This window comes from Spea bombifrons, chromosome 1 (assembly GCF_027358695.1).
Source record: "Spea bombifrons isolate aSpeBom1 chromosome 1, aSpeBom1.2.pri, whole genome shotgun sequence".
NCBI classification, from domain to species: Eukaryota; Metazoa; Chordata; class Amphibia; order Anura; family Pelobatidae; genus Spea; species Spea bombifrons.
In genome coordinates this window covers 151,503,569-151,529,064 of record NC_071087.1, presented here as the reverse complement: position 1 = coordinate 151,529,064, position 25,496 = coordinate 151,503,569, and the positions used below count along the sequence as shown (strand labels likewise).

The 25,496-nt window shown below is 38.2% G+C and overlaps 1 protein-coding gene across 1 annotated transcript in view; it reads left to right on the top strand.

Annotated features, from left to right (window-relative positions):
* The window catches only part of GHR (growth hormone receptor), a 142,450-nt gene that overhangs the window by 102,546 nt on the left and 14,408 nt on the right, over positions 1-25,496 (top strand). The window contains exons 5-10 of the mRNA XM_053448088.1: positions 19,946-20,075; positions 20,674-20,834; positions 21,255-21,433; positions 22,502-22,649; positions 23,122-23,251; positions 24,576-24,736. Of these exons, the coding sequence (XP_053304063.1) occupies positions 19,946-20,075; positions 20,674-20,834; positions 21,255-21,433; positions 22,502-22,649; positions 23,122-23,251; positions 24,576-24,736 (909 nt within the window). The remainder of the gene's footprint in view (positions 1-19,945; positions 20,076-20,673; positions 20,835-21,254; positions 21,434-22,501; positions 22,650-23,121; positions 23,252-24,575; positions 24,737-25,496) is intronic.

The window sequence follows — 25,496 nt, the reverse complement described above, 5'->3', positions numbered from 1 at the left end:
TGTAATTTAACATTATTTTATGAGATATTAATATCCACTATTGGCTAGTTCCATGCTTCTGGAATGAGGCAGAGGGAGATAACATGTTATAAAAATAATTGCCCACTGCAGCATGGCCCTGAGATGAGTCTTTCAATATAAAATCCCTTTTCCTGTAGGATATTGGCATGGACTTCAGACCGTGTGCAATAAATATTAACTACTCAATGCAATCCTAAGGGAAGGATGCACATATCCACGAGAAAGACTGCCTTTTTGAAAACAGCGGAAATATCCATCTTTTTCTGATTACTGTCAGTAATCATTCTTGTGCCAACGCTCAACCAAAAATTCTAAAATTAGGCAAAAATTGCTTATTAGTTTATTGGTTCATATCTTTCCAGAGCTTTTCTAGAGATGAGTTGTAGTACTAGTTCATGCACGTGTATGCTAAGGCTCCCACGAGCCAACAATGAAGTGATTATTACTTCATTAATCCTGCCCCCCCCAAATAAATGGTAACTCTGCCACTTTAACAATCAAATGCGCAAATCATGTATTTAAGGAGCAGGTAGAAGATGTTGTTTTGTGTTTTTTTTTTATTATTGAACAACTTTGTGCCGGTATAAAACAAAAAAATGAGAGAAATTATTATTTAATTAATATTTTTTTTTATTCATTTCCTTTTTTTATGTATTTTTAATTATTCCCTTGAAAAATACGTACTCTAAATATTGTTTCTCAAAATGTTGTTTAAAGATAATTATCTATTATACGTGGATTTGTGTTATACCCAAAAGGTTATGAGATTTGTTTTTATGTAAATCAGGCAAGAGCAAGGCTATTATATAACGTGTTTCTGTTTTTTTTATAGTAAAAAAATGTGCATTTTTGATGGGAGTTGTATTTATGGAGGAGATCTCGAGGCAGCTCCTCACCATTTGCATACAGAGTCTCGCTGCCCTGGATGACAAATAGCTGTTGTTAGATTTTTAGTCAGGGCAGCATTTTTTATGGAAAGTAATCTTCACGGGCCTTTTCTACAGCACATCTTGTGTGTGAATTAATGCCGTAACAGAAAAATAATTGTTGTATTGAAAATTTAATAAAAAATGATCCATGGGCCGAATCTATTTCCCCTATCGAGTTCCTCGTATATTTCCAATTAATAATATAAAATGACGCTGCTATTTCTCAGTGACACGCGTGTCTAGAATGTCAGTTTGCATCCGTGTGAATTGGATTGATCTCCGTGCACTTCATAAATCAAAACGCAGTTCAATGCAGTGATGTATTTACATCCGGTTCCAACCCCCGGGCAGCGCCAACTGCCCCCTCCTCTCAGTGCCGCTGCCCTTACTTCTGGGCATTAGAACATGACATCGGGATATGACATCATATCCCAGTGCCCCATTTTTAAAGGAAGTGTGGCAGGAAACTATGACTGATGGCTGGTGAGATCAGTTATCTCCCATCTCTTGAGTAATGTGCTACTGAGAGCTTGAAGGGCCTTCCTGCCCCTGGATCTGCTTCCCTAGGCCGTGTCTGCCATGGGAACCGCCATCTTAACTTCTTGTTCTTAGGAAGTGCCTAGCTGTTCCTCATTATTAACGTATTCATCACCTTTGTTGCTGTATTGCTCCTCTTTAGTGGAAGTTGATTGGTTCTCATAACCTTTGTAAGGGTGGGTTGACTGTTCCTCACTTATATAGTAGAAGAACCCACCGATAAATTAAGATTTTAATGGGACTAGCTAGGGTACCAAATTTAAGCACAGAACATAATGGGTTCTAAAGACCTCCACTCCATATAACAAATCTGAAGAGAAATAAAGAAAAATGAGCAAGCAATAAAATATATTTTAAAATCTGGTCCCTGACAGACAGGAAAGCCCACATGGATATGCTTCATGCAGAGGTCCATTAATACAAACAAAGTGAAATGCGGCACGTTCTTTTCTGATATCATACCTTTTTATTGAGCTGAAGGGAAACTCCAATTTGAATTATTAACTGGATGTTAATACGTATAAGTGTGGCGTGTAGCCTTGTTAAATCCGAAATGGACAAAAAAAAAAAGGTCATGGAAAAAACTTTTGAAGGCAGCTTAGTTAACCTTTTTGTGGTTGTTACTGTCACATGTCAAAGGCATTTCGTCCAATTATCTTTCACACACACACGTTTGTGGTGCCGAATTCTTCACCTTGACATTGCTGTCAATAATTAACTTTCAACAGGGTATATCTTGTTCCCGTTCAGAAATGTTGATCTATGTACAGTGTGTTATATTCAGACTAATGTATAGGATAAAATATTAACGTTTGTCATTAGAAGAACATGTATAGTTTATTTAAGCCAGTATTACAGCTGTATTTGATTTGTGCTTGAACCACATACATTTTATATCTGGTTTTATTCAGTCTGTTTGCAAATGTTGACAACTGCAGAACATTTGTGAATATACGTATAAATATAATATATAATAATGTGCGCTGGAGCACTCCCCCCTAATTAAATATTTATTATATTAGTATAATATTATTTATTATTAAATATACTATGAGATATAAAATATAACGGGGTTGGATTGAATCATCACCGGGGCCTTTACAGTTTGCAAGCAGTCCTCTGGGCTAAGTAAGTGTGTGTTAGAGTGAGTGCGTGCGCGAGTGAGTAGGTGTGTTAAAGTGAGTGTTAATGGGAATCTGTGAGTTTTAGATATGGAGTGGCAGGGGCCATGAAGACACTCGGATTTATGGCTAAAGATTAGCTATGGTTAGGCTTTGTCATGATCTGACCTCACTACTTTTATTGTTATGGGTTTCTAGAAAGCCATAAAACAGGTGTATTTCCTAGAAAAAAAATTCAGACCTTACAATTTATAAGACAATTACGTATCACATAGTTGAAAATGAGCAACTACTTGCCCCGGGGTTCTCTTAACAACCATGATCTTTTCATTAAAATGACTGTTTTCATAAAACTAGAATGATTGTATCAACCTCGCATCTAATCACGTTGGTCTGAGATATGAAATGCTGCGGAACATGGCCTTTCCTGCAAATTGTGTATAGTTATTTGCCAAGAAAGCAATTGCTTGCCTTACTCCAGTGCACACAAAATTATGTATCTGAAGATGCACGCTTCACACGTCACACACTTAACTTCCTAACACAATATCCTCCTGTCATTCTTCTGAAATGATTCACTAGATGAGTATCAAAGTACGAATAGACTCAGTCTTTGAACCCAGATTTCTCTTATTCTAATGTGGCAATTGAATGTGTAATGAAAAAACCCCACATCTTTATATGTTGAGGATATACATACCATTTCCCCCTGATTTTAATATTGATGGTTCTTTGCCATTGTAGTTCTAGACCCCAAACACAATCTCAATATTGCTTTCCGCTCTATTGTTTAACTACTCAGTGTGCTTGAAAAAGCGATATATTCCGCAAACAGTGCTAAATTCATTTCCATACAGATAACAGTTTTTCAATCATTTCCAGTAAAAACCTAGAATGAAGTAGTATTTGCGACTTTTCTTCACGTGAAGTCCTGCCATGTTCACTAAAATGGTTCCATTAAAGAAACACCTCCACTACTTTGTAAAAACTGTAATATGCATTAAAGATGTTGGGAAAAATACCCTACCTTAAGGAGCAAATGCAGCACACGGCACCCTCGTCAGTCTGCTTGGGGCAGCCGGTTACCGGCAAGAAAGAGCTCCCATTGAAACCAGTGGGAGCACTTTCTGCTCACGCATGCAGGGGTCTTGTTAGACCCCTTCAAACTCTTTGTGCAAGCCGACTGGCAATGAGCATTCCTCGTATGTGGCATGCAGGAGATATTTTCACCAGAATCTAGCTTAAGAGCTGGGGCAGAGAAAGAGGCAAATGCATGGAGGGGTTTCTAAGTACTCCCTCCTTGTGCTTGCAAAAGGGGGATATTAAAGGGGAGATCAACAAAAAGAAACAAGACTACGGAGTCCTGAAGAGTCAATCCAATGCTTGTAAGCATTTAATATTCACGTGGAGCAAAACATACCACAACATAACAAAAAAAAAAGCTTGACGTGTTTCGCACTTGCTTACATAAGCGGATATAAGTGGATATTAAAGGGGACACAGCTATCATTTGCAGTATAGATTAAAAACGATGGCAGGTCTCTGCTGAAGCCCTATATCTACTGTCCTGTCATAAATGTGTTGAGTTACCCTTGAGTTGATAGCAACTAAAAACGAGGAGGTTAGTGAATAGATTTCTTGTCGTATTCATTTATCACACTGAAAATGAGGACCACAGGAGAACACTGATAACACTGCATTAATGAGCCAGTGCTACGTGTGTTTTAGACGGGGGGCTCATTGCAAGTGAAAATGTTTGCCGGCTATTCCTGGCGTGATATCCTTCATGTTATTTTCAGACTATAGGCTATATTTGGACCACCTCTGCTGACCGTATAAATATGTACCGCAGGGAATATCATGTTAACTACTGACAGCATGATCTATGGCTATTTCCATGTATGTATATTAAAACAAATTAGTCAGGACGGAGTCTGTTCATATATCACTCTATATTCAAAGATCAGTGGAAATGTTTGGGTAGGGAACAAATCACCCCACACTGAGTTTCAAACAGGGAGATTTACTAAGCTGTTGGAGCGATTTCTCACTCTTGAAAAATCTTACATTACTCACTTGTACTCACTCGACAAATATGTTCCATAGCATAACATGGGTATATATGTATGTATATATATATATATATATATATATATATATATATATATATATATATATATATATATATATATATATATACATACATATATTGGAAGTAAATGCTGTTTATTGCTACTTTGTGAGCACCCTTTACAGGCTTAATATATCGCAGCATGCACAGGAACCGGTAGAAAAGGATCTTGTATCACGTCGAGCCCATGTATCAGTCTTTTGTGGTTTTCTAATCCTCTGTTCATACACTGTGTCTTTTATGTCAGTTCTGTAATCTGCCACACCTGCCACTTTGCTTCCCAGAGGTAAATGTTCAAGAGATTGCCTCACAAATAGCAAAGTGCTGCGTGTCTGCCCCAAGCCGGAAAGCTCTCTACTGCCCCTGCTGGACATTCTGCAGTAATGCCAATAATAAAACATATACCGGTGTGTGTGTATATATATATATATATATATATATAATATTTATCATTCTTATTACTTCAATTCTCACAATAGTTTATTTATAAAGCAACTATATGCTACATCTGTTATAGTATTGTGTAACATACATACATTAAAAGTGGCCCTATTGGATTCCCATACCAATTATGTTTTCCCACTTATAAACTGCTTATGGCTACTGTGTTTTTTCGTTGTTTTCCGTGTCAACCTGTGATGTGACTGCCGTATCTGCAGATGATATCGCTTCCATCCTCCCCTACAGGGAAGCTTTGAGGATTGCACTTAAATGCTCAGAAATGTATTTTCTTCACAAGAAGTAATGGCACCCCAAGTAACTAAAGATCTGTGCCTCAGACTCCCTGCTTGGGTGCTCTTTGCACCACGTTGTGATGATATCAGACCCTTGCACCGTCAACTTCATAGAAACATACAATCTGTTGGTGCTATATAAATAAAAGATAATAATAATTACAATATTCATAATAATAATCATAATTATTGTATGGGGTAGGAACGAATGTGTGTAGATTAGCACATAGTAGACAACTATGGACACCCCTGCATTAAGTAATACTTTACAGAGAGGGTGGTAGATACATGGAACAGTCTTCCGGCAGACATGTTTAATACAGTGAGAGAGTTTATGGTTATAGTGAATATAAGACAAGACCAAGAACTGATTAACGCTTGAGTCTTCAGAGACAGACTAGATGGCCTAAGTGGTTCCTACTTGCCATCAAATTCTATTTATATGTCGGAAATGTTTAAAGCATCTCTCCCCACCCAAACTAATCCCCGCTTCTCAGGTAATTATCCTTTTTCATCTTTTTCTCCCTTTAATAATACAGATTGTATTCACCGTATCATTTCTCTCACCCATGCTGTCTTCATCTGCTTTTGCTTAATAACCGCACTTCCCTGTACACCATATGTGGTGCGCCTGTGCCTTGCAGACCACACCGGGGGAGACCTTCGCCTGTCAGCGCGTTTATATATTCCAATTATGATCCGCCGGGGAATTTTTTTACATAGGCAGCGTGCATACAGAATAACCGCATTCATACCATAAGGAATTCTGTGCAATAAGGAGAAACGGGGACATCAATAGCTATAAAGGAGACATTTATCGGTTGCACTTAGCAAGGTAATAACACACGGCAGATAAAGTGTTTATGGGATTTTATAATAGCCAACGATATTTGAAATTGAGATGAATTATTACACATCTGCTAAACTGTATAAAAATGTCACATTAAAGACCATGTGTAAAAGTATGGCTACAAAGCACGTGATAGAACGGCCCATGGAAACGCTGCGAGATTGAACATTTTCTCCCACCTCAATTTGACAGCCGGCATAATATAAATGTGATATCGCCCCACCATACACAGTGATACATTGTTTATATAAATGTATATTTCCTTGACCGTGTAGAAGCGTAAGCCCAGTGTGCCAGATGGCCAGTCCAGCCAAGTATTCATCATAGGAGCAATAGCTAATGAAAACATTAATGTCTTCTGTTTAGGTTTATCACTAATATATCACATCCCTTGTGTCAAGGGGCTGCCAGATTATATTGTTATGTGATATACTACATGTTATGTCCTGTCTACCCATTGTGCAGCGCAATAAAAATAATAATAATAAGAATAATACTTCCAGCTAGACTTGGTGGTTTGCAGTGCCACGGTTGCCATATCCGTCTGGTTCAGAAAACCCTTTTTTGTAGATCTATTGCCGCATTGACATGGCCTTAAGGACCAAAGTCAGTCGCCGAGTACTAAATGGAAGCAAACTGTATTATTGTAGACCACCTGCTTGATTAATTAAAGAAAACGTTACAAAGATGACTGAAATGTCTGAATTTAGCCTGCCCGTGAATTATATGGAAAAATAACACCACCTAAATGTCATGGTTTCCTAATTTTATTATTATTCTCTTTTATTTATATAACGCCAACAATTTACGCAGCGCTGGTTACAATACATATATTCAAAGGGGTATGACAAGATTAGAATTGACAGACTAAGACCAGACTAAGACCAACCGGAACATTAGGAGGAGAGACCTAACATATTATTACATGTTTACTAACATTTAGACGTGATCCTAACAAATTGCCCTCTAAATCAGGAGCGCCTGGTCTCTTGTTCTGTCACTTTGACCAGATTTAGGATCGCCAATTGATTTTTTCCGCCTTTGGTTGCTGCCGTAGGACTCTTTTCCTGTGCTTAGTATATGAGTGACAGAACATCTGTTCCTAGCGCAACGTTAGAGACATTTAAATCTGCATCAGATGTTCTCCATGTGAAGTCAAGTTCAGGGATCCATAAATCTGCCATTGGCGCTGCGGTTCCACCTTTTATCTCTAATAACAAATTAGTAATTACTTCCTGTAACTACATCTTTATCGGTCAGCAAGTCATGAAGAACAACCCTGAAGAGCCGAGAGAACCTCTTCAAGACAAAGAGGTCTATTCACCGCTATTGGTATACGGTATATGTGTATGTGTATATAGTTTACTACTATTTATTGATTATTTATTGTCTGCTGAACGTGGTCCGGTGATTGCAGGGATTATGGTGAGTTAAGGTTAAACATATATTTTCAATTTAAATTGCTAGCATAACATATAGGTGAAAAGCTACCCTCTACCATCTTGTCATTATTCAATGACCTGTATTTGAGTGCTTAGAATTATAACCATATTGTCAGCCTGTTTTATCTCCCCAGTCCCCCGCGTACCTAATTTTATTAGAAGAACCGCTGACGAGGGGGATTTAACTGATACTGTTTAGAATATAGATCAGTCTATTGATCTCCACATTTCAGAAACCTTTTTTCCCAATATGTGATGATACAGCCCATGAAGGTGTTTGTAATGAAAGGATTCGCTTTATTTCGCATACAATCATCTTTTTGGGCCACAGTTGTGCTTTCTGTTTGTTCTTTTGAGGTTCTTTTTTTATCAAAAGAAAGTGCCCACATGACGTTCAAATGTAGAGAATACCCTGTAATTCAGACCTACAACAAAAAAAACCCAAAACAACCCAAATAAATAAAGCATGCAACACACTGTAAAAAAAATGCAAAGTCCAGCTCCAGTTTTAAATGACCATAATTATTTTATGGGTGGACAAACTAATTAATCATCAGCATTAAGGGCGTTAAGGGCAAGAAATGTATTTTCATTGGGAAGAACATCGTAAAACATTATTATTATTTTGGGGAAAGTCCTTGCTGGTAACAAATATGACTACTTTATGGATATGTTTTCACGATGCACCCAAACCAGTAAACTTCAGGTAAGTATAACTTATAAATATATATATATATATATATATATATATATCACAGAATAAGTAGGGAACGTAGGCGCTCAGACTATCAATGTATTGCAAAGTAATACCGTAAGGGATTTAAACATGCATGGTGTAGGTATAAAGCTGCACTGAATCTGACCACATGAGTCTTATCTGCTGCCAAATTCTATGTTTTTATACAACGTAATCTATAGTCGACTACATAAATATCAATAGGTTATATAAATAGATTTCAATGGTTCATAAAGTTACATAGAAGTATTTGTAAAGCCCAACGCGGCCTAAAACATGTATTCCTCTTTGGCCATTTGAAACGCTGGGAGGTACGGAAACAAGCATAGTGCTTCTCTGTAGGAGTAAAGGGCATTGAAGTTAAGGATTCAATAGAAATCCCACATTGAGCCCCGGAAAATAAATAAAAAAACCTTTATTATTTTTCTTTCTATAGCGTTTGGTGTGCAGTTCTTTTAATTGAGTACATTGGGATCCGTCTGCCATCCTCGAACAATTAGCCTTTTATAATGGGAAAGCTAAGGTCAGCCGGGACAGTGGGTCCCACCAGCTCATCCCCCTAATGATGACACAACTTTGATTCCAAGCCACAATGATGTTTTCTTTGATACGATTTTTATTTTATGTGACCATCGTGTATGGATTATCAGCAAAGCTTTAGGCTTATGAATCACTGGTCCCATATATGCCCTCTGGTATTAAGTTCTTTGTCACAGATGTCATCATTTCCTTGATCCCAAAACAGAACGTTCTGAAAAATAAATGACAGGTGAAAAATAGCATAGAAATTCCAAAGCAAACATGATGCGGTTCATGGCTTCTATGAGGAATGCAGATACACCAAACAAATACTAGAAAAAAAGGGGAAAAACAGGAAAATTGCTTAATTTACAGCATCAAGAGTGAGACCTTCAGAAAACATGAGAGCTTGAAATAAAAAAATGAAAGAATTAAGCCAGAGATATCCTTTCAGTGGAAGAGCTTGTTAGATAGATTTAAATCGGTTTTGGTCAATTTTGCCGCGTCTCGTACAGGGATATTATATGCAGGAACTATGCATGAACGAATGCCATGACTGCCGATGAAGAGGATGCCCTGGCACTTTGAAACCACCTAGCCAGTGACATAAGTGAGGCCAATGGCTGAATATGCGTGGCCACACGCTACATTTTAACGCTCGTGTTGCTTCTGGCCGGCATATTCAAGCTGGTGGCCGCACACTGCAGCACCCCATGTGCCGCTTGTAAATCTGGTGAGTGTGTGGCGCTGTCGGCCAGCTGCCCATCAGGCGTTTGCCCCGTGTGCCAGATGGGCAGAACAAAGCCTAATAGCAAATACTTATTTCCTTCATGGCCCCAGAACATCTTTGGGAATCTTCAGTGTTGCGCTTCATGGACAGAGTCAGATAATACAATAAAGATATATAGTTCCATACACATTAAAATAAAAAACAACTCCGTTTGACAAGTTCCTTTTTCTTTAACGAGATGTTGTGCCGGGTGATACTTCTTCAGGGCAGGATTAGAATATCAATGGCAACGATGGGTGATTATGAAGAGAATTAGAAATAGGAGTGACTTGCTTTAAAGTTTTTGGGATCAAAGTGATAATGAACCTCATAGGCAAGGTTGGCTTATCTCGATTAACCCTTTCATTACACTACAAAGTATCGAATGACTTAAATGGATTGGCTTTTGAATTCCAGTTGAAGGTGGAGGGGAATCCTTAGCCATCCCCAGCTATCAAAAGCGATTGATCTTTTCAGTACCAGAGGGATGGTCATTGAAATGTTTTGCACTTCTTTCCAGCACTGACAGGATTAAGCTAGCGTAAAAAGCAGGTGTTCAATAACATGTATATCAAAGGATTGTATCCACATGAGATGACAATAGAAAGCTATGTCATACCGGAAAGCCGAAAACACAATATCCAAAGATTTAAGCTTATATTGTCAACCGGCTGAGCATGCTGGGAGTTGTAGCTATGCCCACCAGCTCCTATATAGGCGAAGGGATGCGGACACCGTCGGGCCAGGTAGAGCGGTTATAAGGCCTAATGATGTATCTCATTCTGCTTCTATGCCACCCTCTTGACGTGATGCGGTGATGAAGTATGAGTTGTTTAATAAATACTTGCCAAGTCTGTATCATAGATAATGACTTCAGAGCCGCATTTCCTTTGGAATAAGATATTTTGTAAAGTGCTGCTAAAAACGTCCAACCTGCATCAGAGAAGATGAAAGGACAGCGATGTTATTGTGTGCCCGTTTCAAGCATTTGTATTAAGAAACAGCTTGCATTATCTTGCAGATGGTGTAGGTGGATAAAAAAAAACAAATATCTTTTAATACCAAAGGAGCTCAAAATATATTTTAAAAAAGTGTTAGAAAAATCAATTTTTTTGGATAGAATTAAGAATAACATAAAGTCGGGAAGAAAAGATCATCACAGTATTGGTAAGACACGTAGTTTGTATTGTTGTAAACACATCATTTATAAAGGCAAAATAACGTTAACGCTTCACCATGTTCGAAATTCACCATTCCTCCCCATGGTGTGAGTGTTTCTACGTGACAATGTCATTAAGGCCAACGGCAAGATAGTCTATCTGGCAGCCAACTGCACCATTAGCAAGGATGGCTTCCACATGAGGTCCCGCTGATGTTGCGTGAGAGGCTAGCCCCACCTTCAGGAGAACACCATGGTTGGAGGGGAAGTGGACGGGGAGTATGGCCCATGACCCAGACTTTCTCCATGGTGACCCAGGGCAAACCCGTAGACTTCCCAGACATGTTGATTAGGCCAAGGTTTTACAGAGAAGGGGCCGCCATCCCTCTGGACCCGTCTCCCTAAACCCAGAATACAATACAGGCACGCGTCGTGTACAATAAATACCGGTGGTCCTAGTTGCTAGTTTGATCTACTTGTGTGATTTGAACAGGTCTCTGTTATATATAAGAGGAAATTCAATGAACAAATATAATAGATGCTGATACAGCTAGATCTGTGAATTTAAATGAAGCTTCTTGTATTCTTTCTTGTGAGTGCCATCTCCCTGAATGCATTGTATGAATTATAAACCTGATTAGAATCCGGAATCCGGCATCTACATCACCTAATAAATCACAGATAAAATAGTTTCATGTGACCGAGTGCGTGAATATTGCAGATGTTCTGTGGGTAATGTTCCGTACCAGAACAGCAGCTTTTCTTTTAGAATAAAAATGCTGCATTTATGCATTTAAAACGAAAATGTTTATTATCTGGACAGTTTTCCATCTCACTATAAAGTACAAGAAGCAAACTGAAAAGCTTTGTTTGTTAGCCGCCTTCCTGTGAAAACCTAGAAGTGAAACGCATCTGTCGTAGGTATTGCTACGATGTAAGGATTAAGCAGCGATCCATGGGGCTTCCATCTTCACCCATGGAGAAGAGACACGTAATTGTGACAACGATTTATCATAATGTCACATGATGGGTAATGCGCTTTGTTTAAACAAACAATGAAATGTATATGTATAATCACGTCTTCCACATGTTTTAGAGATGAGGCCCTTTAATGGCCCCTATAAACCTAAAGCTGCCATACATATTGTAAACCCACTTAACCATGATGCCCCAAGAGACGTAAGTACTGTATACAGGGAAGAGCCTCATAAATGTTTGTTTAAACAAAATTTAGTAAATGGTTTCATTTCTGAGCATTAATGAGCCTGGGGAATTATTCTGTTGAATATGCTAAAGACAACTTAAAAGCAAGAATGAAAATGACCATTTTCAGGGAACACTGCCTAAATTGGTGTTTGTATTATGGTAAATGTGCAAAGAGTTAATTTCTAGAACTCATTCTTTTTTTTAGAATAGAATAGTCTGTGCTGGGAACACACACACATATATATATCTATATAGATATATATATATATATATATATATATATAGATAGATATATAGATAGATAGATATATATTATAAATATATAGATATATATATATATAATTAGTAGCAATGTCTTGTCTTTTACAACCCAGTGATTTATTAATAAAAAAGTGTTAATCACCTGTTGTTTAAAATAGAATTTTGCTAAATGTAAATTCGGTCTTGGCTATAGAGTTATAAACCAGGGCCAAAGGATGTTCCTGCCAAAAATAGTCTGAACACATGCACTTTTGAAAGATTTAGGTTTGCCAGCAATAAGCCAGCCAAGAACACCTTTGATCAACAATATCACAGTGCCTAATTTAGAAAATCAAACTCACGGCGAGATACATTCACTGTTATATACCGCTGTACACTTGTGGGAACACGTAGACATAGAAAGACATAGAATTAGAGGGGTATAATATTTTCCACCTACACAAGCAGAATGAGAAGAACTTCCTATTGCATGGAGCCACTGGCAACCAGTCACAAAGGAACCAGTATAGTGCTGTTCTTGCCTCCTGCCGCCCCATTATTTGGTACCATGTCCGGTGGTCACACCTGAGGACCCCCTGATTTGCCCCAAAGGCTCCAGGTGTCATTGGTGATCACAGGACATCAGAGGAAGTCCTTGATCTCCAGTAGTAGATGAATGGTGACTATCTCTACCCATTCTGGTAGCCCTGGTCCCTAGCAGAACTAGCCCTACCTGCTGAGCCCTGCCCCTCCCCCGTTGCGGAAGACATCTCTAGGGGAGGCAAATATTTTTTTCACCAGGTTTTGAAATCCTTGCTGTTAAAGCAAAGAGAACATCTGTTCATTGCTAAAAGCTTCCCACCATCAATCTTGTTATTAGCTTGTATTGGAGTAAGAATGAGGGATGTGCCACATACCTTGAATTTCTTACAGTCAATTTGTGTTGCAGGTTTCAATACTAAATAAATAAGCATACGATTAATGAGACTGGAGGCCATAATTAAAAGCTTTTATGTAGGGCTTAAAAGTCCTTCCATAGGTCCCCCAACCGAACTGTAACTGAGAGAAGGTGGTCTTTGCAGCTACCAGCTTTAAAGCAATGTTGTTGGCCCCTGTGGTAAGCCTGGGGCACCTTTTATGTCTCGGTGCCTCCTCTATAACTCAGTCTGGCGGGGGCAATGGCGATTGTCCGGCTCGGACTCTCTGGTAGAATCCAGCAGTTGACCAGCCATTGCTTTCGGTTTTCTCCCTCTAGTTCTAAAGCTGAATCGAGCCCCTGCCGAGCAGAGGGTTTCATGCTTGTTCTTCCTAAGCAATGTGATACTGTGCTGCTCTTGTTTTGTTCTGCGCCGATTTCTACTCCCTCGCTATCCCCAGATACCTGACCCATTTGCAGTTGTCTTATTGTTACCGGTACAAAAATATATCTTTATTATTTACTGATGGACAATTAGACGTTTGCATGTGTCTGGGGAACATGTGCATTACAATGAGCATTTAACACAACTGACAAGTTCATTATGTACTGGCTTTTGTGAGGAAGTGTCTTTTTGTACAAGTCTGAAAGACAATGCATGTTTTGTTACACTTTCCTTAGTAATAGCTGTAAACGCCTGTAATAACGGATTTAAATTACCGTCTAAAAGGCATTCTCTATGTGTTCCACCTACAGAAAAACGTATCATGGAAATTATTTTTCTTTCTTTTTTTTAAACTTTGAGTCCCTTGTTTTTGGCAAAAATAAATGTATATATTATTTGCAAAGCTTGTATGTAAAAAGACATTCATCAGTTTGCTTCACTTCTCCTGTTACCTATCCCGTGTTTAAACATATGCTGCAATGTTACGCGGGCCAAATCTAAATGCACAAATATAAGCGCATATAATATTTCAGCGTCCGTCAAAATGTTTTTAATTACCGGTAATTCAGTTTTGTTTTTAAAAATATTGACGTGTTAAATACAGATACAATGGAGAAATACAGTGGGAAGTTGTGAACGTGCATGCGCAGATACAGTGCACTGCTTACTGAATACGTTCAGCTTGAGTGAGAGCCGATAATCGTGTATTATTAAGCGCATGGAAAGCTTTTGAAATTTATATCACTAACACTTTAAGGGTAAGGAATATACAGGGTCCACCCGTGCATACTTTCCCACATACCGGGCCGGGGAAGCTGTTCTTCTTGGGGGTGGAGAGGCTGAGCTTGATTTATCATGGGACGCACCTTAAAAGGTTAACATGATGGGTTATGACAGATGTTGATACTGGAATTTATGATAAATGCATTTTTTTTGTGATTAGCACTCTAATCCCATAGATAACTCTTGTAATAAGCAACAGAATGATAATATAATTATATAAAAATATCCTAAAAACTCACAAATAAGCTTAAGAGAAACATATAAAAATTGCGACATACCTCAGCAACTGTGACTATTTCTACTCATTCCAAATCGATCTTCCGATCCATTGTTCGCAGCTTTTTCTTTAATAGAAAACAAACGAAAAAGCCACATAGCATAAAAACATAAATATTTATAACCCAGAGCAATACAACTCACATTCAAAAATCCCCCGGCGGGTAAACAACATATATATAAATACCAAACAGCCCCCGCTTCAGATCCAAATATTTTATATATATTTCAGAGCGTAATTATGTTATTGTTTAAAACTTAATTATATCAGTTTAACATTTAATGACCACATTGGTTGCAATGAGCTTCTGCTGTGGCAATGACCTCTTCTAAGAGAATTAGAAGGTTTTCTGTTATCTTATTAGTCGCACAGTGGCTGGGATTTGAAAACAGCGAGCTCTGTGCTATGTTTATTACGATTTTAGCATTGTTTTTCCAAAGTGCACGTAATTCCACGTAACATGGTATTGTTGTGAATGGAACAGGACCTATTATTATTCATTGAATAATAACTCATAAATTCCAATTGACAGGGGCCTAGATCCTCCAAGAATTAAAATTGTACATTACTTTTTAATGAAGAGGAATTTTGAGATTTGGGGTGTTTGTAACCATCTGGCTTCTGGTGAAGAATTTCCACCGAGAGAGTTTTTTTTTTTTTTTTTTTAACCCCTTAAGGACAATGAGCGGTTCCTAAACCAGGCCAGGAGTTATTGGTGTGCAAAGAGTGAAATTCCAAATTAACGTGTGGCTGAAATCCTGTCTAATTTTAGTATTTGTCTGATAGCGCAAAATGTTAATAGTGCTATTTTTGTCCCCCCCCCTCCAACGCATTTAGAAAAAAAAAATATTTTGTGTATGAAGGTCAATAACTCATTGTTTACCCGGTCTATAAACAGTGAACTCCCCCTTAAGCAAAGGCCCAGCATTCTTTGCCTTAGGAATGTGTCCAACTAAGAGCGCTCTTGGCAGGCTTCCTTCCAGCTTTGCTGTGTATGGGATTCACAGTCGGAATATAGAGTTTTCACTGCGCTGTTGTTCTTTGGCAGAGAATATACGCTCGGCTCTGTGAGGAACTAATAAGAAAATCTATTTCCTTATTCCCCTTCAGCATTTCTGTCCCTTGTAAAACAGTATGAGCCGTGAAATTGGAAGCATGTCGATTGTTAGATTTGTGGTTTTGTTATAGAGTGTAAGTTGAAGTTCCTCTTAGGTAAATCAAGCTGCCTTATAGATAAGGGGGTCCCTACACAGGACCAGCACGTTCTGTGTTTCTCCTTCAGTGTAGCCCTGTGTGTCCATTGTGGTGGCAGTAATGGCTGTATTATTGGTGGCACATCACACTGTTGGGGTTCTGGCATCGTTGTGGAGCATTGTTCTATGGGCTAATTGACTGCATCACAGATCCTTCTCAGTTTATCTTTCCTTGTACCATCCAAGCTTCTGACATAAAGCACCAGCATCAGGTCCCCGCACTCAGAACAGAGGACACTCAAGGAAGAGGAGACCCTGTGGGAGATAATAACCAGATGAAAAGGACAGGGAATGGAGGCATTAACCTTAGGTCAAGGCAGTGCCCCACTTAGATACACCACTACTCATGCCCCCAGATGCTCCTCTGAAGATATTCTGAACCCTTACACTAATCAGCAGAGATTGAGGTCTGAGTTTGAGAATTTTTTTACTGAAAAGTTGTATGGCTTGGTCTTCTTTGGTAGATTTTATCATTTTGTGAAATATGGATGGTTGTTACCCACTGGCTTGTCATGTTTCAGTGTTTCTTATACTTTTCCCTGTTTTCTTATGTTTTTTCCATGTCATTTATGGTGGTCTTATCACGTTCAGTTTCCCTTTGATAGGAGGTAGGAAAAGCTTTCACCCCTAAAACCTTGGTATTGTGTGCGGATTGCAAGACCATACCCCTAAACTTAAGTTTTACTGTAACTGAATATTGCCAGATTTACTTTCCCATTTTTAAGCCCTGAGCCAGGTTTAGTGCTTCGATGTGAAATGAAAACATCTTCATCTTTGGGGGCGGCACTAAAGGCATACGCTACCCCTTCCATCTCTCCTGAGCCAGAAAGCCTGCAGGAGAGCTGGATCTTCTTGATCTTCTCTGAGCAGAAGCACCACTGGAGTCATCTAGGGAAGGAGCACCCAAAAAAGGATAGCATACCTCCCAAAAAGCCCCCACCAACATTTAAAAAAAAACAAAAAACAACAGACACACAAGGCTAGGACCTGGCACTGGTGATAAACATCTTGGTACTCCAAATAGACCTTCACTAAAAAGACAAACTAAATATGGCACATGATAACGCAGAAAATATAAACAAAGAGATAATTCCAAGGTTTTGAGATGAATTTTTGACTCTTGTCCGGCATCTCTTCTACAACGAGAATCCTGGTGCTGTGAAGCACTTAAAAATGATCTCATCTCATAGATGGGCATTAACGTGCCACCTTTTTCTTGGGTTGCCATAACCACTTTTGCATCTAAGGCAAATATTTCTGTAAAAGTAATGTTACAGAAACCACCAGTTGAAAAGCCAAAGATTTATAAAACGTGTTTAATGTGCTGATTGGATCTGTTACTTCTCGGTTATTGTGGAGTTTTACACATCTTAATAAGCCTGTACTTCTAACATCATGAATGCCGTAACTATTATCCGATGTCATGTTAGTGCATTGCCACTTCTGCAAGGAATAATAAACACTGATAGTGTCTTCTTTCAGCTGATGGGAAGACTATGTCCTTGCAATTACTTTTTCACGTAGGGCCAGGTAGGGTTTGAATAGCTTTTTCCTCCTATACATGAAATCATCATTTAAAGGCTGCATTTTTTTGTTCACCCACATTGTCTTTATCTAATATTTAAATTAGTTTGACGAGCTCAAACATGTAAGTGTGACTAATATGCAAAAATAGATGAAATCGGGAAGGGGCAAATAGTGTTTTATATATATATATATATATATACAACTGTATTATATATATATATATAATATATATTTATTGTAAATATATATATATATTTATATATAATACAGTTTTATAGCTATAGCTATAGTTATATATCTATAGTTTATATATATTGCCAATAATGCAGTTTGATTTTGAGTGTCAACATCCCTTTACAGATATATATATAGATATATATATACATATCTATATATATTATAGTTGGTTTATTAGATTGGCTGTATGATGCAGAGAGTATCAGATGATAGAAATGCATGATGAGAACATGCTAATGTATTTAGGATAATATATTCTGGATTTGACTTCCACGTAGGAGGTTTAAGTAAGCCAAGGTCAAGGGCTAATGAAGACTTCTTCAGGTTAAAGTGCAGCAAATGTTTGTTTTTGATTAAGAAAATGTAACTCTTGACTCGTGTCACTTTAATTACCATGATCTATGCTGGCGTGTGTGCGTAGAAAATCCGGAGATATAGCTTGGATGCATCCACGTTCCCCTGAGAAACCACAGAAGACTATAAATGACCACTTTTATTTATGACGGAAAATATATAACCATTGGTTATGTAAAAAAATATGTTTGGGATATTTGATAAGCAAAAACATAATTAAAAAAATATATACAATGATCAAGCAATATGTCAGAAATATTATATTTCAAAATTATTTCAAATAAGGAACACTATTTTTTAACGTACATTATTACGGCAACATTTTTTTTTATAAAGTATTGGTTAGTGGATCCATTTTAATTTCCATACAGATTTTGTTTGTACAGAAGATCCACAAATAACCCAAATTAAACACATGCTGCTAAATTCTTATTTTCTAAGAAATGTTAACATAATTTACACTTTGCAGAAAATCTGAGTAAATACATAAACACAGTGCAGTACATATTAGATTAGTAATTATAGAAGGTTTTACCCTGAAATGTGGCACGCAGCGAGGGCGTTTTAGCGGCATTAGTGTCTTGCAGATTAATATGTGCGACCTTTATTTACAGTAAAGGGGACCTGCTGGCTTTATGCTGAAATGTATTTGACTTCAGCTGCTGTGTTCATTCGTTAGACTCTGGAACACTTTGTTCGCAAAACAAGAATTCCTAAAGAGAACTCCAAAAGTGTTAATAATTGATTTTTTGCTAGGAGTAAAGAATGTACCCGTTTTCTTTGGTTGATTTAATCACTGCTCTTTGGAGGCAAGCAGCAGATGGTCCACTGGTCAGGCATTTTTAGAGTCAACCATATCTTGTCCTCCTCTTCTTCAGTTCCTCATATAAAGAAGATGCACTCATATCTCAGATGGCCCAGCAGGGGTTATTTGACTTCTTTGGTACGGGAATCAACGGTTATTGAAACTTTGTAGCTAGAGGAGTACATACTTTTAGGAAAGACTTGGAGTAATTTTTGGCAAAGGAGAGCATTCATCGGTACAAGGTAGAGGACTGCATTGGGATGCGGGTCTCACGGGACATAGACTCCATTCCATACCTTCTTATTAAGCAAGTGATAGTAGAGAGTGATGGACAACAGGGCAAGAGAAAGCATCTATGCCCCCCAATGTTTATTTAAATTTTTAATTTTTTAACCATCCCCCACACTGGGCACAGGGTGGGGTCTGTGCTTCCTGTATAGACCCACATTTACGTTTTTAGAGCATTTATTTATTTTAATGTAGAGTGGAGGATGGGAGATATTTTTTTTCTTTTTGTAATTTTGCACACTTCAGGAGAAGACATGCGAGTTGTGATTCAGTTCACATGCCTTCGTCTGCAAAAACAAATTAAAAAAAAAACCATAAAATCATCAGAGATTACTAGTAATCATATCTTACTAAATATTTACCCTTAACTCAACTGACCTCTCAACTTATTTGTGAATAGACAATACATAGCATAAAATGTGTTTAAAAAATGATGTTTTTCAGGCTGGTTTTGAATGTGTTATTTATACTTAAGTTTCTTTAGATGCACAAATTTCCACTTGATTGACCGCTTTTCTTATAAACTGATGCTCAGTGTGGTCTGAATGAAGCTTTGATAATGGTGAAATACTTATGGTATTTCTTTTTACAATAGTGATTGTCCACAAAACTATTGTAAGCAAAGCTATTATTTATTTACGCTTCTTTCTCCGTATTTTTTATTAGGCACATCAGTGAAGCCCAGCATCACTGAATGTCGGCCCTCGCAAAAGGAAACGTTCACGTGTTATTGGACTGATGGAAAGTTACACAATATGTCATCGCAAGGCTTGTTGAAACTTCAGTACAGGAGACGGTATGTTCAGTTAAATTATTTTAAATTATTTTATTTTTTTGCTCAGCTTCTTAGATGACTGCTGAAGGAACCAGGATTAGGAGAAGACAACCTGTCATGAAAAGTAACCACAGCTAGTAGTCATACTCCCCGTTATGTTGTGAATCATTCCTACAAGAGTTACTATTAATGTATAAAATGTTTGTAGGCTAAAAGTCTCCTGACAGTAGGGAATTTTAAATGGCAGCAAGTGCATTCACAAATATCGGTAAGATATGGTAAAAAACAAAACGGGCAGGGTATAGGCAGGACTGAGAGGAGCCCAAACCCATATGACTCTAGCCTTACTTCAAAAATAGGAAGCTCGGTTATCCAGCTTTGATTGATGTTGGATAAGATACATGTGTACAAAACTGGAACCAGAAGAAATTAATAATACAAACATTTGGTCCCGATGATACTTTTGTTATGGGAACATTAAGCGATGCCTACTTCATCTGTAGACATCTGCCATTTGTTTATGGAAAACTGATCCTGATTAAAAGGCATTTGATTGTGACGTGTAGTATTTAGAGAAAATGGGGATATTTTACCATTTAACGGTTGTTCCTTCTTCCAGGGGGGATGCAAACTGGATGGACTGCCCAGACACTGTTTCTGCTGGGGAAAACAGCTGTTATTTCAGTCAAACCTTCACGGATGTTTCTAAGTATTATTGCCTTCAGCTTGTGAGTGAAGATGTGATCTTTGACTCGCACTGCATATCACTGGATAACATAGGTACGTTTCTCCAGTTTATTGTAATAGATATAAAATCACATTATAGTGCATTGTGTAACTCTACACACGCCATTAGATGATATGTGTTCAACATCAATGTTTCTTAGTCTTTATCCAACCAAGTATCCCAAGCATCAAGCTGTGTTGTCCTCTAAATATGGATAGAGCTTGTTAAGTTCCATCTAAATACTTATTCTACACCAGATAGGTAGCCATCATTGCCCACATAATATTTCCTGATCTAATCTGGAGCCACCCAGCAAACTCCCTGGTGAATATGACAAGGCCCTTAGCAAGAAGGTCCATGATTTGCTCATTGGGCTCTGCATGATCATACTATATTTTGCCAAAAATAATTTGGAGAATGACGTGATTTGGTATAATTTGTACCATTCATTGATTGTTTTCAAATCCAAACAGTGAGACCAGACCCTCCCGTTGCTCTGAGTTGGACAGTTCTTACTATCAATTCATCCCATCTTTATATGGACATAAGGATAACATGGGAGTCTCCACCATCAGCGCAAGTTGAGGACGGGTCAACCGCACAACAATATGAGGTCCAATACAAGGAGGTCAATAGTACTGAATGGAGAGTGGTAAGTCTGCTTTCCTTGGTCCTTATTCTACTGTACTGATTTTTCTTCAAAAATCAGTCTATCTAACTATTTTAATGTTATTAGATTAAGAGTCTTAAATAATCTAGGCGAATATTACTAAACTGTTTCAGTCCGTGAACACAATTCTAGGATAATGAATGGAGATTATAAAGATTGTAAAAAAAAAATGTGGATGCGTCGCTGGGCTTCACCTGGTAAATTCCACGTTACTGCAAATAACTCTTTTTTCTGCTTTAATTGAATATTCCTTTCCTTTTTAATGAATGATGTCTTGTTCTTTGCGCAGTCCTATTAATAAACAGGTCATGTGGCTGGTGGTGTCTACAGTACATATGTATTTGTATAATGACATCGTATCCCCTCTATGACGCCTTTTTCTAATGTAAACAAATGTAACTTCTCTAGCCTTTCTACATAATTAAGATGTCCCATTGCTTTTATGGATTTTGTAGCCAGCTCTGTAGTTTTTCAAGCTCCATAATGTTCTTTTCTCAAGTACATGTGCCCAAACCTGCACTGCTTATTTGAGGTGGGTTCTTACCATTGACTTATACAGGGGCATCATTATATTTTCCTCCCACTAGTCGGTATCTCTTTTTATACAAAACAATATATAACTGGACCTTCCAGCAGCTAACTGACATTGAACACTGCTGCTAAATGTATTGTCTATAATTATTTCCAATTTTTTTAAATTTTATAATTTTCCTAACACCCCCCTTTAAGGCATCATTTACACATTTATTTTTCGATTTTTTTTCCCCAAATTCATAACTTTGCATTTGCCAACATGAAATCTTCAACTATATTGACTTCATGGGGCAACCAAATGATTATGACAACAGCCATATTAAAGCCATTGGATATCAGGATATAAGCATGCCAGAGAAGGAGCATTGGAAGTGGTTAACATTTAATGCGTATAATGAACTGTAGTTTTATTGGCTTGTTAACCCCCTTTTACTATAGCAAGTAATCAATAAAAACAATCTAAAGTAGACATTACCTGATTTTTTATCATTATGTGTTTATTTTATTTTTTTCTAGGCGGGTCTAACAAATGCGACATATATACAGATATATTCTTTGAAAATAGGAAAAGAATACTTGGTCAGAGTTCAAAGCGTACACAGCGGAAGCCTTGATCTTGCAGAATTTAGTGATATTTTACACATACCAGCAGTTACAATGCCAGGTGAGTAATACAGAATGTTCCCATTCTTTTACAGTTTTTATATGGGTTTTAATATTAACTAAAAAATACAAATGGACAGTAGCCAGGTATTAAATGGTATTACCACCCGAGAGTCCCATAGGCGCAAAAGCCAAGGTTGCCACAGTGCCTAAAAAGTAAAAAAACGTATTTGTTTCTAGATGAAACAAATAAAGGAAACTGATAATTACAGTATGAATAAACAGGGAGAAAGGTAATAATTAGGTATTGTATGGAAATAAGACGTTTTTAAATTTAAAGCACAATACCAATGAAATTGTATTTTATTCATTTTCCTATTTAATTTTGCTTTATTTTGTGTAATTATTTTGATATCATTCAAGGTCTGGGGCGCCGTAGCTATTCATTTACAATGTATTTGTTTAAACTATTGTAAGAAATGGTATTATTTATTTAATTTTATGTAACCATTTATTTTGGTCTTTTTTTTCAGACACATCAGTTCCACCCAGCATCACTGAATGTTGGTCTCCTCAACTGGAAACATTCACTTGTTATTGGACCTATGGAAATTTCTACCATATGTCATCCCCAGGCTTGCTGAAGCTACAGTACCGGAGATGGTACGTTCAGTTAGATGATTTCTAGAGATAAACCTTTTAAAACATGTAACTTGACTGGTGCACAGCCTGGGGCTGGCCAGGAACGAGCCTCGAGTCACGGGCGTCTGGGGATTTTCTTGACTCCAATATTACTATGGCTATAACAGTGATCCCGCCCTCATGTGAAGACCCTACTATACTTGTCCCCTGCTGTTAATGCCACATCCCATCAACAGGACACACTATATATACATATGCACACACAAATACATACTCACACCTAGGAAGTAACCGTACACACAGTCTCAAAAATGTAGCTAGGCGTATCTTTAAACCACAAAACATTCAATTGAGATCAAAGAGCATACTAAGGATTTGTGTCTTAAAGGCAAAATAATCAATTTATTTTAACATAGCAGTATTGCAAAACTAATGCACATGCACACAGACACTCACACTAATATACCCTGACACTCACACTACCATATCCAGACACCCAACATTAACACACACTCACCCATCCAGACACTCATACTAATGTAGACAGTCACACTAATACACATACCCTCACACTAACACTTCCAGGCACATACACTATCATACCCACCCAGACTAACGCAAATGCACACAGACACCCAGCAATAACAGACACACTCAGACACCCACCACTAACACACATCTAGACACTAATACTAACATAGCCAGACACTCACACTAACACACATGCACACACTACCATACCCAGACACATGCACTAAACATACACAGACACTTAGATATCCACACAGAAACTTATACTAACACACACTGTCACACCCAGACACACACTTACACACACACACACACACATGCTACTCACTTACCCCGTGAAGCTCCAGGCTGTGCTACTACTGCGCGATCACACAACATTACATGACCCTGCCTCCTTGAAATGCCGCCATCTTTGTCAGGTGGGCAATTGCATCCCCTCTGGATCCGCCCATGGTTGCAGCTAGTACTTAAGTGGCACTCGACACTACAAGTGTGCAGTGTCTTTGTTTTAGGGGCACTTGGGTGCAGTGCACCCCTCACACCCGCCTTAGTGAGCCCCTGGTATTTGGCTTTAACATCGCTGATGAGGCCTAGGATACATGTCATCAAGTACTACGCTGAAACCAAAAAGAAGAAATAATCTAAACATTTGGTACTGATGGCGATTTGGTAAGGGAAATCGGTGCCGATGTGACTGACCTGTAAATACTTTTTGTTTCCTGGTCAACATGTTTAAAACATTTTAACCTAATATGTGTAGTTTTTAGAGGAAATGAGGAATATGGGAATGTCACAGTACTGTTCCTTCTTCCAGGGAGCACGCAAACTGGGTGGACTGTCCAGATACTGTTTCTGCTGGGGAAAATAGCTGTTACTTCAATCAAACTTACACTGATGTTCGGAGGGCTTATTGCCTTCAGCTTGTGGGCGACGGTGTGATCTTTGACACGCGCTGTTTATCAGTGGATGAAATTTGTAAGTTCTGCCACCAAACAAGTATCACATAACACCCCTTGGCCCCACCATTAGTATCAGACATATTGTGAAACTGGTTAGAGTTATATAATATATCCGGAAAGGCTTAATGACCCAGGACAGACAAGACATGATTTCTGAGACCTTTAAATACACTGCATGACCAAGAGTATGTGGACAGCCCTCCTAATTATTGAGTTTAGATGTTTCAGTTATATCCATTGCTAGCAGGTGCTAACAGGCGTATACAATTAAGCAGCCATCTCCATAGACAAACATTGGCAGTAGAATGGGTCACACTGAAGAGCTCAGTGACTTTAAACATGGCGCTGTCATAGGATGCCACCTTCCCTACAAGTCTGTTCATGGAATTTTTGCCCTGCTAGATCTGCCCCATTCAAGTTGTATTATTGTGAACTGGAAACATCTAGGAGTAACAGCTCAGCCATGAAGTGGTAGACTATGCACAGAGCAGGGTTACTGAGTGCTGAAACGTGTACCATGTAAAAATAATCTGTCCTTAGTTACATCACCCATTACAGAGTTTCAAACCGCCCCTGGAAGCAGACGCACTGTACGTCAGGAGCTTCATTAAAATGGGTTTCCATGGCCGAGCAGCTACACACAAGCAGAAGATCACTAGGCGCAATGCCAAGCGTCGGCTGGAGTGGTGTAAAGCACACCGCCACTGGACGTACATATAGGTGTGATGGTCAGATGTCCGCATGCTTTTGGTCATATAGTGTATACATATATATAT